Raw genomic sequence first — 17912 nt, 5'->3', positions numbered from 1 at the left:
GGCTGCTGGTCCCTTATTTTCAAATCTGTAAGTTGACAGCTATGCCCCTGAGTCACCCCAGGAAAAAACCACTGGGCGATCGCACTTGTCCACTCCCAAACCTAGCTGGAGGTAAGGTTGCTCACATCTTTTGCACCTCTGTTAATTCTGACCTACTTGTTCAGTTGAAACGGACAAAGCTCCATTTTGCTAGCCAAATGGAGAACACTCTTTCCCCCGCTTACTGCAAGCCCACTGCCAAATGAATAGGCTACTGGCAGGGGACAGACTGAGCCTATGCTTCAGTTTGGGCCGATTCCTCGTCCAGTAAAATGTGCCTGTTCTCCTCTGTCAAATGTTGGAAGGAATGTATGATATGGGACTGCCAAGTGACAAGGGGAGTGTGGGCGTGAGGAAACAAGGGGGGGCAGATTTGGCCTGGTCAGTTCTTTTGAACTCCTGTGGGCCTACTGGTGGAAATTTCATGTAAAAGTCAGAAATTTGGAAGGCTTACCGGAGTTATGTGAGCTAATCTGGAATTTGTTGAATAAGAAGTACAATGGTACCTCGGGTTAAGTACTTAATTCACTCTGGAGGTCCGTTCTTAACCTGAAGCACCACTTTAGCTAATGGGGCCTCCTACTGCTGCCGTGCCGCCGGAGCACGATTTCTGTTCTCATCCTGAAGCAAAGTTCTTAACCCGAGGTACTATTTCTGGGTTAGTGGAGTCTGTAACCCGAAGTGTATGTAACCTGAAGCGTCTGTAACCCGAGGTACCACTGTATGCAGAAACTTGCTGTGCGTGCGTAACCCAATGCAGATGCGCACTAAGCCGCCGTCAAGTTCAGACCCAAAGTGCTGTGTTTGGCGCAAGATGGCGGGAGCTCGTTCTTTAATTGCCACATACACAAAGAGTGTGTGCTTAGCACAAGTCTCAAGAACAAAGAGTGTGTGCTTAGCACAAGTCTCAAGAACAAGCTCCTTCAACAGAAAGCAGAGGTGGCATAGGGCTCCCTCCCCATCATAGGGAAGTAATAGTGCCACTGTATTCTGCTCTGGTCAGACCTCCCCTGGAGTACTGTGTCCAGTTCTGGGCACCACAGTTCAAGAAGGACACTGACAAACTGGAACGTGTCCAGAGGAGGGCAACCAAAATGGTCAAAGGCCTGGAAACGATGCCTTATGTGGAACGGCTAAGGGAGCTGGGCATGTTTAGCCTGGAGAAGAGGAGATTAAGGGGTGATATGATAGCCATGTTCAAATATATAAAAGGATGTCACATAGAGGAGGGAGAAAGGTTGTTTTCTGCTGCTCCAGAGAAGCGGACACGGAGCAATGGATCCAAACTACAAGAAAGAAGATTCCACCTAAACATTAGGAAGAACTTCCTGACAGTAAGAGATGTTTGACAGTGGAATTTGCTGCCAAGGAGTGTGGTGGAGTCTCCTTCTTTGGAGGTCTTTAAGCAGAGGCTTGACAACCATATGTCAGGAGTGCTCTGATGGTGTTTCCTGCTTGGCAGGGGGTTGGACTCGATGGCCCTTGTGGTCTCTTCCAACTCTATGATTCTATGATTCTATGAATACTCCTTCCATCTTTACCCCCAAACAGGACTGGCTAGAGTAAGAGATTTCCCCTCCTCCATGCCCAGCCACTAAAGGTTCAAGATCCTTGCCCTTCTCTGTATCTGATCCCCAAGCAGCTGACTGTGCATAGTATAGTATCATCATCGCCTTCTCAACCTCTCTGTGGTTTTTGATATCATTGTCCTGGACTGGCTCTGCGGGGTGGGTATTGGTGCACTGTGCTACACCTGAAGATGTAAAGACAGTGCACAGCTCACGGGGGGGGGGGGGTAATATTGTCTGTTAACTAGACTTGCTATCATATTACAGTGGTACCTCAGGTTAAGTACCGGTACTTCATTCGTTCTGGAGGTCTGCAGTGGCGTAGCGTGGGTTGTCAGCACCCGGGGCAAGGCAAGTAATTTGCGCCCCCTAACCCCTAACCTGCCGCCGCTGCCAGCTTCTTCTTGCTGCTGCCTGGTCTGGTCTGGTGTGGTTCTCTCCCGCGCTCAGCGCTGCGCTGGGCGGCTGCTGCACTGTCCCTCCCCCAGATAGTCCCTTGCTCTCTCTCCGCACCGCACGCCTGGCACCCACCCCCTCCACAGTGGGTGGCGACCCAGTGGCTTGGATCGGATTCGCACAGCCAGCACTGCAGTGAGAGAGAGTGAGTGAGCCAGGTAGGGGCAGAGAGCTGCGAGTGCGAGCGCCCCCCCAGATGTTGCGCCCGGTGCGGCTGGCCCCCCTGCACCCCCCACGCTACGCCACTGGAGGTCCGTACTTAACCTGAAACTGTTCTTAACCTGAAGCACCACTTTAGCTAATGGGGCCTCCTGCTGCTGCCGCGCCGCTGGAGCACGATTCCTGTTCTCATCCTGAAGCAAAGTTCTTAACCTGAAGCACTATTTCTGGGTTAGCGGAGTCTGTAACCTGAAGCGTATGTAACCTGAGGTACCACTGTAATGGCATTTGCCATTAATAGGTGAACCGCCTTGAGATCTACGGATATAGGGCGGTATACAAAATATAATAATAACAATAACAATAATAATGCCAGATTATGTCAAGAGCTAAAAGCAGCCTCAGACATCTCCAGGGTATTAGCAGTAGCCCTGATCAAAACATCTGTAAGTGCAGATGAAGTGCTCTTCCTTGGAGAGGAAGAGGTCATAGATGCTTGAGCAGCCCTGAGGCTTCCAGCTGACTAAATATAAAAAGGTAAAGGTAAAGGACCCCTTTACCTGGTTAAGTCCAGTCAAAAGGCAACTATGGGGGTGCGGGACTCATCTCACTTTCGGGCTGAGGGAGCCGGCGTTTGTCCACAGACAGCTTTCCGGGTCATGAGGCCAGCATGACTAAACTGCTACTGGCGTACGGAGGACCGTGATGAGTGCCAGAGCGCACGGAAACGCCGTTTACCTTCCTGCTACAGCGGTACCTATTTATCTACTTGCACTGGTGTGCTTTTGAACTGCTAGGTTGGCAGGTGCTGGGACCGAGCAACGGGAGCTCACCCCATTGCGGGGATTTGAACCGCCGACCTTCCGATCAGCAAGCCCAAGAGGCTCAGCACCACCCGAGTCCCTATTGACTAAATATACTGAGGAGTAACCTGCGAACCAGGTGCTTCAGCTTCTACGTTTCCTCCTACTAATTGACAGAACCTTCAGGCATCCTTCATGGACCTGCTCCTCGGTTGCCTCCACTGCCGCTAGCCTTCTGAATCAAATCTTGCAGATGGTTTCACTGCACTTACAATTGTGTGTGAGATAGGAGGGGAAGCATAACCCAGAACATACCACAAACAATGTGGGAGGCATTATAGTTCGGCAGAAGACTTTTGTTTGTAGCAGATCGGCCCAGATTGCAGGGCTAGCACAGACCTCTGCCTGAGACCTTCTGTAACACACCAGAAATACATCTGGGTTACCTTTTTGTGCTAATTTCCCCCAAATTTTACAAATTGTAATGCAACTTTGCCTAATGCACACATTTTTCAAATTGTTTCCACCCAATACTTCCATTAATAAACACACTGATATGCACACCTTACCCCAGCATATGCATTTTTGTACACGTTACAGAGAAATGTATGGAGAAGGATGGCTGTGTTTTGGTTCACATATTACTTTGGAAAGTAAACGGAATCAAACTCTCTCTCTATCTCTCCCCGCAGCCTCGCAAATCCCTAGCAGTAGATAGGTAGCCGTGTTGGTCTGCCATAGTCAAAATAAAAAATTCCTTCCAGTAGCACCTTAAAGACCAACTAAGTTAGTTCTAGCAGTTCATGTCCTCCCCATTCCCAAATAAATACATTCTGGGGAGAAAGCTGGATAGAGAAGACCTAAATTTAGCGCTGTATCAAATCTACAGCAGGCTTCTCAAAGCACTGAAACGAGTGCCTCTTTTAGACAAGCTAAATAATTGAGTTGCCCACATTGTATTAGATGTCCCTTAAGTGATTGTTTCGTGTGTATTATTCATCCCTCACCTGGGGTGTGAAGCAGCACCCAAATACAGAGGAGCCTTCCTAATGGGATTCCTGCTCACATCGTTGGAACAAAAATCACTACTATTCCCAGTTGGATTAAAACAAAAACAAAAACCCAGATCATAAGCTCCTGGGACCACACTGCCAATAAAACCTCCCGTGAAATTTATCGAAATCTATTTAGGTCATCTGGGCAAGTTCAGTGCTGTGCCTAAGGAGCCTAGACAGAAATGCCCTTTTCAAATCTGTAGGAAGATGCATCATCTAGATGACTTCAGTTGTAATACAGTGGTACTTCAGGTTAAGTACTTAATTCGTTCCGGAGGTCCGTTCTAAACCTGAAACTGTTCTTAACCTGAAGCACCACTTTAGCTAATGAGGCCTCCTGCTGCTGCCACGTTGCCGGAGCACGATTTCTGTTCTCATCCTGAAGCAAAGTTCTTAACCCGAGGTACTATTTCTGGGTTAGCGGAGTCTGTAACCTGAAGCGTATGTAACCCGAGGTACCACTGTAGTTGCATGAGCCCTTTCCCGATTTCCCCCCCCCCAGGGGTACACCCCAAAATATTGCTCCCTTGGGTGACTGCTTGAACTGTTTGTGTCCAGGCTAGTCCAGGCTACACCAGTCTTCTTCCCAAGCCTGGATTTGTGCTGTCAGGAAGCGGCGATGGAGACTGATCCAAGAGACAGGAGGAATCCATTGTGCTGACCAGACTGGTCCATGGTGTGTGTAGTTCAGCTGCTGCCCAAGTGGTGGCCCCTCCAGGGGCTTTGGACTCCAATTCCCAGCAGCCTTGGCCAGCATGGCCAATGGCAGAGGATTGTGGGAGTTGCAGCCCAAAACATCTGGAAGTGCACCATGTTGGCTACCCCTGGTGGAGCTAGCGGGGTGTCATAGTCAGATCAGGGAGACCTGGATACAAATCTTGAGATGGGCCTAAGCACCTCGGGGTGGATACAAATGAGATTAGATAAATAAAATGCATCTATTTAAGGCATCTATCTACTGCTTACAAGGGATGCGGGTGGCGCTGTGGGTTAAACCACAGAGCCTAGGACTTGCCGATCAGCAGGTTGACGGTTCGAATCCCCGCAACAGGGTGAGCTCCCGTTGCTTGGTCCCTGCTCCTGCCAACCTAGCAGTTTGAAAGCACCTCAAAGTGCAAGTAGATAAATAGGTACCGCTCCGGCGGGAAGGTAAACGGCGTTTCTGTGCGCTGCTCTGGTTCGCCAGAAGCGGCTTAGTCATGCTGGCCACATGACCTGGAAGCTGTACGCCGGCTCCCTCGGCCAATAAAGCGAGATGAGCACCGTAATGCCAGAGTTGGCCACGGCTGGACCTAATGGTCAGGGGTCCCTTTACCTTTACCTTTAGGCAAACTAAGGCCTGGGGTCAGGATCCGGCCCAATCGCCTACTAAATCCAGCCCACGGATGGTCCAGGAATCAGCGTGTTTTTACATGAGTAGAATGTGTCCTTTTATTTAAAATGCATCTCTGTGTTATTTGTGGGGCATAGGAATTCCTTCATATTTCCCCCCCAAAATATGGTCCGGCCCCCCACAAGGTCTGAGGGACAGTGGACCGGCCCCCTGCTGAAAAAGTTTGCTGGTTTTGAGGAACACAACCTGAGAACTGCTTTTGACTGCCACAGAACAAGTGCAAGGCTCTGGGCTTTGGTTTTTTTCCATTCCGTCTGAGAACTGGGTAACCACCGCCAAGATAACAGATTATGACGCCGCGAGGGTGGAAAATTATGTTGCCCTCTAGCTCCCGTAGGGACACTGAAATGAATTTTGTTGGCACCGTAACTCTCGTGATACAAAGCGACTGGACTTTGCAGACAGGGGTTTATAAACTCTGACAACGTGCAGCTGATTTATGCGTCTTAAGTAGTTTTCTAGACACACATCTGCAAAAGAACTAGACAAAACATTGCTTCAACCCAGGGTCGGAAGTTGAGAAGGGCGCTTGCACTGAAACACAGGGGCTGCTGACACTGTGATAAATGTTGACTTCAAAAGATACAAGTGCCCGGGGGTCTGTGGGCTACACAGAGATTTTCATCAAGTTTGGCAGTTGGCACATTATGCCAGTACAAGTGTCGTCATCGTCCCCCAACACACTTACGTGTGATCGACTCTCCTGCAACTGCATATACGTGCGGTGCCAAGAAATCAGTAAAAAATTCAATTCGAACCCGGAAATGGTGGGAGAGAGCTGGAGAGTCCTCGTAGCTCAGGATGAGACCCTCTCTGAAGCCCGAAGGGGATGTCAGTGAGGGCAGAGGAAGCTCCAAAGAGACCTGAGGTGTAGCTGGGCTTTGTTTAGGCTGCTCGGCCTACCTGCCTAAAGGCTGATGCAGCTGCTTTCTTGCATATCCTCCAGCCAGCCCTAGATATTTTGGTCTGGATTGAGAAGAGAGCTTGACATCAACATCTGCTGCCCCTGCAGATCCTGCTGTCTGAGGCAGTTGCCTCATCATTCCTCATGGGTGGGCCGGCCCTGATGAAAACACCTGTGTGGATCAGGGCCTAACTGACAGCTGGGAAAAGGTGAAGACCAGCTCATATATGGAGCTGGGTGAATTTGGGGAGGGGGTGCAGGGTCACAGCGGAAGGTGTGAAAGGGATTCTATGCACTTACAGCTGATCTCTCTCTCTCTCTCTCTCACACACACACACACACACACACACACACTCTTCCACGCTATCAGGAACCCAAGGAAATAACCCGTTTCTGGTTTTCTCCTGAAAACCTGGGAGGTAGGGAGAAGATAGGACCACTGGGCACGATCCTGATTCCCCCCCTTCACAGTTAGACAAAGCAATGTGGAAATTGAGAACGAGGTTTTCCTCTACTGATGACTGCAGTCAATCAACCACTAAATTCCTAAACCTTCCTAAATAGTTCTCCACAGAGAAGCTAAATTCAAAGCACCACAACCATTAATCCATTTTCCGGAGACATTAGCACCTCACTAAAAGTTCTGGAATTGAACTTTCAGAATACCTGTCCCCATCGTTTGTGAAGAATTATAAACATTGCATAATCAGTGCAGTACCGTGTCATTCTTGAAATAGAATCACCGTTATTATTACCTTATCATTTCTAAAGCAGCTATCAAATCCATGAAACTTGCCTTAAAGGTTTCTTTAAAAAAAAGGATGGCTGAAAGATATTAACATGTAGTTTGTTCATTTCGATGTTACCACCCAACCATAAGGTGCTCAAACTATGGCTTGCAAACCACCTTCAAACAAGGGTCTCCAGTCCTGATTTGGTCGCCAATTGTAAATCATGGCTTGAAGCAACCCGTTGGGTGTTTGTTTCACTAAGAGGCAATAGGTGTGGTTATGCTGAACACTCCTGTTAAATGGAGATCAGCTCTGTTTCCTGAAAGTTGTAGCTGGATTCAGAGGGTAGACCACAAGCTATCATTTAGGGCCACCTTTGTGCTAGGAACACAAACAGCACAAGCGGAATAATTGCACCAATGGTAGAAAAGGTGAAAGTCCTACCTGCTAAAGCTTTGATGCGAGACCTCTCAAACAGCCGTGCGGAACTGTTCTCGTTGTCCCACTCTTCAACATCCCAGCGGTTGTTGACATCGCTGTATTGCTGTTGGATTTCAATGTTGTCGAAGTCTGTCGCTACTGTCGTCGTCATCTTGGATCTTCTTAAGCCAGCCTCTGCATCAGCTACCCCTTAAAAACTCTCCTGTCGTGGAAGAATGAAAGAAAGAAAAAAGAGAGAGGGAGGGAGATGTGTTTAGTTGTTGGTTTTTAAAGATTTCTTCCCAGGTAAGTATGCAAAGGATCACAGCCGAAGTTGTAGACTTCGTTGATCAGGCTTCCTCAACCTCGGCCCTCCAGATGTTTTGGGACTACAATTCCCATCATCCCTGACCACTGGTCCTGCTAGCTAGGGATCATGGGAGTTGTAGGCCAAAAACATCTGGAGGGCCGAGGTTGAGGAAGCCTGTTGTTGATGGCTGTATACCTATAACATCTGGAGGGGCATGTCCTATGGCTTGGGGCCAGAGCAGTTGAAGGACTGCCTATTCTGACACAAATCTGTCTGGATGTTGAGATTCATGTGTCAGCCTTCTGAAGCAAAGGGCTTGGTCATTTGAAGACAGGGCCTTTTCTGCTGTGGCACCACATCTCTCAAATCTCTACCCCAGTGAGGTTCACCTGGTACCATCTTTGTTCTCTTCCCAGCAAAAGATAAACATCCATTTGATTTCTTTAGGCCATTTGAGGCTGCAATCCAGGGATAGCTCTACAGCATGAGACCCTTAATCTCAGGGTTGTCGGGTGAAAGATTCCTGCATTGCAACTCTACAGTTCTATGATTCACTGACCTGGGAGTAAGGCCTATTCAACTCAGAGGGACTTGAGTCTAAGATGTGCATAAAATTCTGCTTAGTCTACAGATACAGCTTTATGTTGCTGTTTCATTTTATGCTGCTCTGCTGTGATTCAACTCGTCGTGATTTTATTATTTTACTGTACTGTAAGACCCTCTGAGAACTCTGGCTGAAAAACAGCTAACGGCCATTTTAAATAAACAGAGAAATAAAAAGTATTGATGAAACCCCCCCTGTCTTTTATTCTGACACCCACTTTTCTGCAACTGGCCCCTCAGCTCAGAATTTTCATACATTTGCCCTGAGTGTTGATATTCGCAATCTGGCAATGCAACAACCCTTAAAAGTCTTCTCCTCCCCCCCCCCCTCTCTCTCTCTCTCTCTCTCTGTTGTGCTTTTCCTCTAGCTAACCGATGCCACCTACTGACAGCTGAAATTGTTTTCTATTTTCAAGCCAGCCATAGCAAAACATGTTTAATTCCTCTGCACGGACCACGGGCTATGAAACAAATTAAGATACTCCCAGGTGAGACAGCATTTTGGTGGGATGGGTCTTCCACATCTGTGTTGACATCTTAAGGCAGCCTTCCTTCCCCAACCTAGCAGGGTCCGGTTGCTTTGAACTACGGCTCCCATCATTCCCAGCAGGCATACTAGGGTTGCTGGGACTTGTAGTCTAAAACATCCAGAAACAACCGGATTGGGGAAGGTTGCCTTGATCACTGTAGAAAGCAATATTTATCTCTTGCAAAAACATTTTAACCTTTCTGTTTTTCTATCTGCTTTGCTCTTCATATAATAATAGAATAAAAGCTCATTTTACCTCTATTTTCCCCCAACACTTATTTGCAAAACAAACCCTTTGATTTATTATGCTGATTTTTGAGGTGGTTTGTTTTTAAAGGGATGCTTTGTGGTTAGGATATTGCACAGAGGTTGTCAGAACAGTGCTTGCAACTGTATTATAAAATTTGCAATAATATCTAGGGCCTCCCAGTCCACCTGACCTAGAAATCTATTTGAGTGATGACACAGGACAAAACACGGTGCTCTTTTAAAACAGCTTTTTAAAAAAAAAACACACACACCAAACATACAGTTCCTTATTTTACACTTGTGGGTTGATATTTTTCCCCTCAGGGGTTCTTTCAGCCTCAGTTCTCTTTCGCTCTGCTTTGTGTTATTATGTGCCTGATAAACAGAAGGGACACAATGCGAGAGGATTATGCAAGTGTGATTAAGCCACCTGATAAGAAGGTTGCTAGAGCAACGCTGTGATTTCACGAACCTATTGCTCTGCTGTGCAAAGCGGATTGACTTAGCGGGATTTCCTTTGGGTGCATAGAGGTATTTGGGCAAGGCATTGTGATCATCATTGTTATGGTCAATTGAATTTTTACTGGAAACCTGAGTTAAATTTCTTCAAATATCTAAAGGACTGTCACGTGGAAGATGGGGCAAGCTTGTTTTCTCCTGCTCTGGAGGGTAGGACTCTTCTAGCAAGAGATTCAAGTTACAGTGTGAAATATACTTGGAGTCGAGAGTGGATTTCATGCTCTTTATTCAGCTCATAGTGGTGAGGAGGAATGGAAGTTCCCCCAGAATGTCTGCTTTATATACATTATTTACACAATGGGCCCCACGTGATTGGCTAATTCTGGGATTCACCTGTAGGCCAATCAGGTTGCAGATTAACTTCCACCTGGAGCTGGACCAATCCTGTGGACCAATCAGACTGCTGCATTCTGGACCCTATTGTTCTAGGACCAATCAGGCTGCTGCATTCTGAATCCTATTGTTCTAGGACCAATCAGATTGCTGCTTTTGGATCCTATTCAACTCAGTACATAACACAGTGGTACCTCTGGTTACGAACTTAATTCGTCCCAGAGGTCCGTTCTTAAGCTGAAACCGTTCTTATCTTGAGGCGCGCTTTCACTAATGGGGCCTCCCACTGTGTGCAATTTCTGTTCACATCCTGGGGCAAAGTTCGGAACCAGGTGCAGCTACTTCCAGGTTAGCGGAGCTCGTAACCTGAAGCGTTCATAACCAGAAGCGTTCGTAACCAGAGATACCACTGTATAGTGGTACCTCGGGTTACAGATGCTTCAGGTTACAGACCACAGCTGTCAACTTTTCCCTTTTCTTGCGAGGAATCCTATTCGGAATAAGGGAATTTCCCCTTTAAAAAAGAGCAAACATTGACAGCTATGTTACAGACGCTTCAGGTTACAGACTCCGCTAACCCAGAAATAGTACCTCAGGTTAAGAACTTTGCTTCAGGATGAGCACAAAAATCGCACAGCGGCAGTGGGAGGCCCCATTAGCTAAAGTGGTGCTTCAGGTTAAGAACAGTTTCAGGTTAAGAATGGACCTCCAGAATGAATTAAGTTCTTAACCCGAGGTACCACTGTACAAGAAATGAGATTCTGACTAAACATCAGGAATAACTTTCTGGCAGTAAGAGCTGTTTGGCAGTGGGACAGACTCCCTTGCGAGGTTGTGGGCTCTCCTTCCTTGGAGGTTTTTAAGCAGAAGTTGGATGGGCATCTGTCATGGATGTTTTAGTTGAGATTCCTGCATTGGAGGGGGTTGGACTAGATGACCCCCGGGTTCCCTTCCAATGCAGTTCTATGATTCTATTATTCATCTTTATGAGTGCGGCACTAATTGTGCAATTCAAATAACGTATACATTTTTGCTGGAATTAATCAGGTTAGTTATCTCAGTTCGACAAATTCTTATCAAACGTAATTCCTACATAAAAAGGTAAAGGGACCCCTGACCATTAGGTCCAGTCGTGGCCAACTCTGGGGTTGCGACGCTCATCTCGCTTTAATGGCCGAGGGAGCCGGCGTACAGCTTCCGGGTCATGTGGCCAGCATGATTAAGCCACTTCTGGCGAACCAGGGCAGCGCACGGAAACACCGTTTACCTTCCCACCGGAGCGGTACCTATTTATCTACTTGCACTTTGACTTGCTTTCCAACTGCTAGGTTGGCAGGAGCAGGGACCGAGCAACGGGAGCTCACCCCGTCGCGGGGATTTGAACCGCCGACCTTCTGATCGGCAAGCCCTAGGCTCTGTGGTTTAACCCACAGCACCACCCGTGTCCAATTCCTACATAGGAGGTGCCAAATCAATGGGGAAAACGCAAAAGGCCCCTCCTAGCCATTTTCTGGTACTCTGCAACATTGATGCAACAATAGCAGGTTAGTGGTAGATTTACACTGGACCGGCAATACTTATTATCATTCCCTTCTATGATGGTTCCCCAGTGCTCTTTGAATATTGCCCTCTGGAGGGGCACTTGTGCACTACAGTGGAACAAAAGTGGGACTCAAAAAAAGAATAGTTACTGGATTTCAGCAAGAAGTTATGGAACAATCACTGATCAGAGGAAACAAAGCAGTATGTCTGCCCCGAAACTTTTGGCAATGAGATGATGTATGACCACCATGATATTCACCATCATGCTCAAATAATCAGCTATACACAATAAAATTTATGTCTGGAAATTGAAATACTTTATTGTCACTTGTACAACTTGTATACAGTGAGATTACACGAGCACCCCCCACTCAGCTCTCTTAGTCTTAATTCCCCTCGTTTATTGATGCACACCCACCAAACCCGAAAGTCAGTTGCCCTGTTGTTATCTTTTCGTTCAGCAGCCTAACAGCCCACAGATAGAAGCTGTTCTTTACCCTGTTGGTGCGACTAATCATGCTTCTATATCTTCTGCCCGAGGGCAAGAAAGTGCCGGCCAGGGTGTGAATCATCCCTGAGAATTCTCCTCACTCTCCTGAGGCAACGTTCTTGCACGATGTCATCCAGCGGATTCATGGGACACCCCATAATATCTTGTGCTGTATTCACCACCCTCTGTAGGCACTTCCTATCAGATGATGTCAAACCAGCGTACCACACCATGATGCAGTATGAAAGGACACTTTCTATTGTGGACTGGTAGAAGGAAATCATCAAATGTTGATTGACATTGTTCTTTCGCAATACTCTGAGGAGATGGAGTCTCTGTTGGGGTTTCTTAACCACCTGGGTTATATTTATTTTCCAAGTAAGGTCTTCACTGAGATAAACTCCTAGGAATTTAAAGGAAGGGACTCTCTTTCTGGAGAGGCCCTTTCTGCAAGTTCAGTACCCTGCCATAAACGGGCATTCTGTTTTTAGGGCTTGGAGCCGAAACAACATAATTAACTCTGAACTCTCTTCAAATAATCTCTTGTCTAACATTTGAGGAAGTTGGGGCAGCTCCCCAACCACTGCCTATTCACATAAATGAATCAATTTTATTATATGCAAATGCAGAACTCCCTAAGAATTTATCATGGGGTTGAATTAACAACGAAACCAACTTTTCCCACTCCTTGTCTCATAACAGCAGCAGCAGCAATAACAACGACATAAAGCTAGCTTGTTGACGGGCATGCCAGGAGAAAACTGTTTGAAGGAACTCTTCTGTGGAGCAGATTGTGCATTTAATAAAATAAAACAAATACCTCTTTTAAAAAAAAAAGCTATCCAGATGGCCAAACTTATTGTTCCCAGGGAAATGTTTCATTTTTCTCTGTCCGGAGCCATTTAAAAGCAAAATTGGAGGCGAGCTTGGCGCCTCTTCCCGCTCCATTCCACGGGCTACATCCATCCATCTCATTTTTGGCCCAGGATCACCAAACTCTATTGTGCAATCTGAGCTTTCCCTGATGCGCAAAAAAAGAGAGCACATCTAAGAGAGCATCCATGGCTGCTGTGACTGGCATAATAAAATCATTATTAGAGAAGGGCAGAATCAGTACCATGGAGCCAGGCAAACACGAAGCAGAAAGGCCGTAACTGAGCCAAAGGCAAAGAATGCACTGATGATACCCTGAAGGAAACTTAAACAGATAATTCATATCAGGCTGTGCTCAGTGGCTAAAAAGAAAAAAAGAAACTCCTCAAGACGTACATTGGCTCCCAGTATATTTCTGAGCACAATTCAAAGTGTTGGTGCTGACCTTTAAAGCCCTAAACAGCCTCAGTCCTGTATATCTGAAGGAGCGTCTCCACCCCCATTGTTCAGTTCAGCCCAGACACTGAGGTCCTCCAATGGTCTTCTGGCGGTTCCCTCACTGCAAGATGTGAGGTTACAGGGAACCAGGCCTTCTCGGTAGTGGCGCCCTCCCAACAGATGTCAAGGAAATAAACAACTACAGTCATCTCTTCTTGAGAACGCTTCATGTTGCGTTTTTCAGGTTCAGAACGCGGCAAACCCAGAAGTGTTTATTTCTGGTTTTCGCCATGCACGCACATGCAGAAGCGTTCTGCACAGTTCACACATGAAGAAGAGTTTGGATTTGATATCCCGCTTTATCACTACCCAAAGGAGTCTCAAAGCGGCTAACATTCTCCTTTCCCTTCCTCCCCCACAACAAACACTCTGTGAGGTGAGTGAGGCTGAGAGACTTCAAAGAAGTGTGACTAGCCCAAGGTCACCCAGCAGCTGCATGTGGAGGAGCGAGGAAGCGAACCTGGTTCACCAGATTACGAGTCTACCGCTCTTAACCACTACACCACACTGGCACATATGTGCAGAAGTGTTCTACACAGTTCGCTCAAGCGCAGAAGTGCCTTATTGCACTTCACACATGCGCAGAAGCCCCGCTCTGATTGCAGACTTTTCAGGGTGCGAATGGTACCCTGGAACGGATTGTGTCCGCAACCACTGTATCTGACTTTTAGAAGACATCTGAAGGCAGCCCTGTTTAGGGAAGTTTTTAATGTTTTCTCATGTTTTTAATATTTTGTTGGGAGCAGCCCAGAGTGGCTGGGGAAACTGAGCCAGATGGGCAGGTATAAATAATATATTATTATTATTATTATATTATTATTATTATGCCACTCAGCACCTAGAATCATAGAATTGTACAGTTGGAAGGGATCACGGGGGTCATCTAGTCCAACCCCCTGCAATGCAGGAATATTTTTTCCAATGTGGGACTTGAACCCACAACCCTGAGATGAAGAGTCTCACGCTCTACCAACTGAGCTATGTTGCAGCTTCAACATTCAAACCTGCACGATCTCTCCTGCTGGGGAAGGGCAAGAAGCTATAGAGAGCATTGAAGGTCTATTGGCCGAAGGATGCCCTTTGCAGCATCACCTGAGATTTCACTAGGCATTCCCTGGCACACTTCCAAGCATCCCAACCACAGGGGCTAGAAACTTGCTTTTTTAAACATGGAAGTCAAAAGCTGAATTCTGCACCCAGGGCCACATTCTGCATTGGTGTGTGCACAGACCAGGATACCCCTGGATATGGGGAACTGTCCTCTACGTTCTCCAGGTATAGGAAAGGACATGATCAGGAAGTTGTCAAGGGAAACAACAGCTCGTTGGCAGCATCCCATTAGCCCAAACTGAAGGACTATGGCTCAGTTGCTTTTTCATTCTGTTCACTGTCCGGCCTGATGATTTCAGCAAGCTGCTTTGTAGGGGCTGAGCAGCTTTGACCGGCCACAGAGTCAGCAGAAAGCAGGAAACAGCCGTATTGTCTGACATCTGCTTACGACTGCACTTTGCCACTGGGCGGACAGGACCTGGTTGTTGCTGCTGTTTTGTCCTGCAAGTACGTTTCCTAGCACAATTCAAAGTGTTGGTGCTGATCTTTAAAGCACTAAACGGCCTCAGTCCTGTATACCTGAAGGAGCATCTCCACCCCCATCATCCAGCCCGGACACTGAGGTCCAGCGCCGAGGGCCTTCTGGCGGTTCCCTCGCTGCGAGAAGTGAGGTTACAGGGAACCAGGCAGAGGGCCTTCTTGGTAGTGGCACCTGCCCTGTGGAACGCCCTCCCAGCAGATGTCAAGGCAATAAACAACTATTTTACTTTTAAAAGACAACTGAAGGCGGCCCTGTTTAGGGAAGTTTTTAATGTCTGATGCTGTATTGTTTTTAATATTCAGTTGGAAGCCGCCCAGAGTGGCTGGGGAAACCCAGCCAGATGGGCGGGGTATAAATTATTATTATTATTATTATTATTATTATTATTATTATTATTATTATTACTGTGGTACCTTGGGTTACAGACGCTTCAGGTTACATACGCTTCAGGTTACAGACTCCGCTAACCCAGAAATAGTACCTCGGGTTAAGAACTTTGCTTCAGGATGAGAACAGAAATTGTTCTCTGGCGGCGCGTCAGCAGCAGGAGGCCCCATTCGCTAAAGTGGTGTTTCAGGTTAAGAACAGTTTCAGCTTAAGAATGGACCTCCGGAACAAATTAAGTACGTAACCAGAGGTACCACTGTATTATTATTATTATTAATGCATGCCCTTTCACAACATGGAGGTCTGTGACGGAGGCCATTCTCACTCCCCTAGCATCCAGCAAGCCTATCTTTAAAGCAGAGGTTGACAACCATTTTGGGGGTTGTGGGCACATTTGCAAACTGGCATCACATACCAGCACCAGGGAAGGGCTCTGCGGGGAATTGTGTGCCCAGAAGCACCGTGTTGGCAACCATAATCTAAATGCCTGTGTCTTCCAAGTCAATGCTTCACCCATGGGCTTCTCACAATTGTCTGATGGGTCACTAATGAAAGCAGGATGCTGGAAGAGGATCAACCTCTGGTCTGATCCTGCTGTACTTTTCTTTCAGTATTGTTAGGAATCCCTAAAATTGGGCAGCCTGTCAGGAAAGAGCCCATGCATTCCCCAGGTTTTGCTGCTCTGATGAACATAGCTGCTCATTAAGCTTGTTATCAGGGGTTGTTGTTTTTTATTTAAAAAAATCGGCATGCTATTATGTTGGTTTTATTATATTTTGTTAGCTATATTAAATTATGCAGTTATTATCAAGTTCTGGAATAGCAAAACAAACTGTTATTGAGCTGTCTAGATTAACAGAGGCAATTAGAGATCACACTAGACAAGAGTTTCAAAAAGCTTGGGGAAAATGCAGAGAATACGTCACAAAACAGTGCCCTCAAATTCATACCTGGACTTGTTTCGATTAATGTCTGCAGGAGACTTTGCGGATATTTAAGTTATAATTAGAAAAATCTTAATAATTATTCATAAAGGAAACAGCTTATAAGAAGTAAATAAGGAGGCCAGATACAGGATAAAGGAAGTATTTTATTTGGTTGTTTGTATCTCCTGCCAACCTAGCAGTTCGAAAGCACGTCAAAGTACAAGTAGATAAATAGGTACCACTCCGGCGGGAAGGTAAACGGCGTTTCCGTGTGCTGCTCTGGTTTGCCAGAAGCGGCTTAGTCATGCTGGCCACATGACCTGGAATCTGTACGCCGGCTCCCTCGGCCAATAAAGCAAGATGAGCGCCGCAACCCCAGAGTCGGTCACGACTGGACATAACGGTCAGGGGTCCCTTTACCTTTACTTTTATTGTTGTATGTTATGCTTATTGTTTGTTATGTTTGTGTTTAATGAGGGTGTATTGGGGGAGTGGAGGGTTTATGTTATGTTGTAAATGAAATTTCCAATAAAAAAAATCATGCAGTCGTTTAATTGGAGACATGATGGCGATGATCAAAGCAATAATATGTAGATTCATTAGAGCCTTCAAGATTATTATTTACTCCCAATAGCCTTGTTCACACACTGAACACAGGTACAATCTATCTCTACATGTGTACCTCCACACACACACACGTGTGTGTGTGTGTGTGTGTGTGTGTGTGTGTGTGTGTGTGACTCTACGCTTGCTGAAGATTATCTGATAATAACAGTACAAGTGTGCAAGTCAAGTATTGTGTGTCCAGGTACGCAGCCTGTATACTTATTGAATGCAACGTGTGAACGCTCCTAACATTAAGACTCAGTGCTGAAACAGTTCAGTTCAGTTATTTGCCTCTGACCCAATCAACAACGAAAAGAAAGATTACACTGCGGGATATTTTGCAACCACAGGAAGTTCACGAGAAAGCCATTTCTAAACCCATACACTTCAAAGCCCATTTCAGATATTAAAATAGTCTCCTTTCTCTTGGCATCCTCTTCAAAATGAGAGAGAGAGAGAAGAAATAAAATGGTTTATAAGATGCGATTGGGAGCAGCTTTTCCCACGTCGCTTTCAAAGTCAATTTCCAAAGGGCTGGGCATGTATATTTACTTCCATAAATAAACCGGATTTTAATGCATTTATCTGATAAGGACTCAGCCATTTGATCTAAACCATCTGAGAACTTTTATTATTTTTATTATTATAAAGAGAAACAAAGAGGAAGAACCTCGCATCCTTATTGCTTAACTTGGGTGCACCAGGAGGCTGGCTGTTTAAACAGGAAAAGGTTATAGTTGCTGTAATCCTGTCTCGGCAACATCTGGATTTACTTCGCCATGCTCGTACTATCCTGACAGAATAATATTTGCTTTAAGGAGTTATTATTCCTTTGTAAAATATCCTCTCGTCAGTTTCAGGTTACCGGCAGAGCTGGAGGATTATCAAGGGGTTTGAGGAGCCTGTGGCAGCCAGCAAGCGTCTCTGA

General features: G+C 46.3%; 1 protein-coding gene across 3 annotated transcripts in view; it reads right to left on the bottom strand.

The window, feature by feature from the left end:
* SPTBN1 (spectrin beta, non-erythrocytic 1) overlaps positions 1-17912 on the bottom strand; it is a 235243-nt gene that overhangs the window by 168339 nt on the left and 48992 nt on the right. For all 3 annotated transcript variants that reach the window (XM_083493969.1, XM_083493971.1, XM_083493970.1), the window contains exon 2: positions 7553-7751. In XM_083493969.1, the coding sequence (XP_083350095.1) occupies positions 7553-7700 (148 nt within the window). In that variant the 5' untranslated portion in view covers positions 7701-7751. The remainder of the gene's footprint in view (positions 1-7552; positions 7752-17912) is intronic.

The sequence above is a fragment of the Podarcis liolepis genome (assembly GCF_965112155.1).
Source record: "Podarcis liolepis genome assembly, chromosome: 3".
Classification (NCBI taxonomy): domain Eukaryota; kingdom Metazoa; phylum Chordata; class Lepidosauria; order Squamata; family Lacertidae; genus Podarcis; species Podarcis liolepis.
This window is presented reverse-complemented; position numbering and strand designations above follow the sequence as displayed.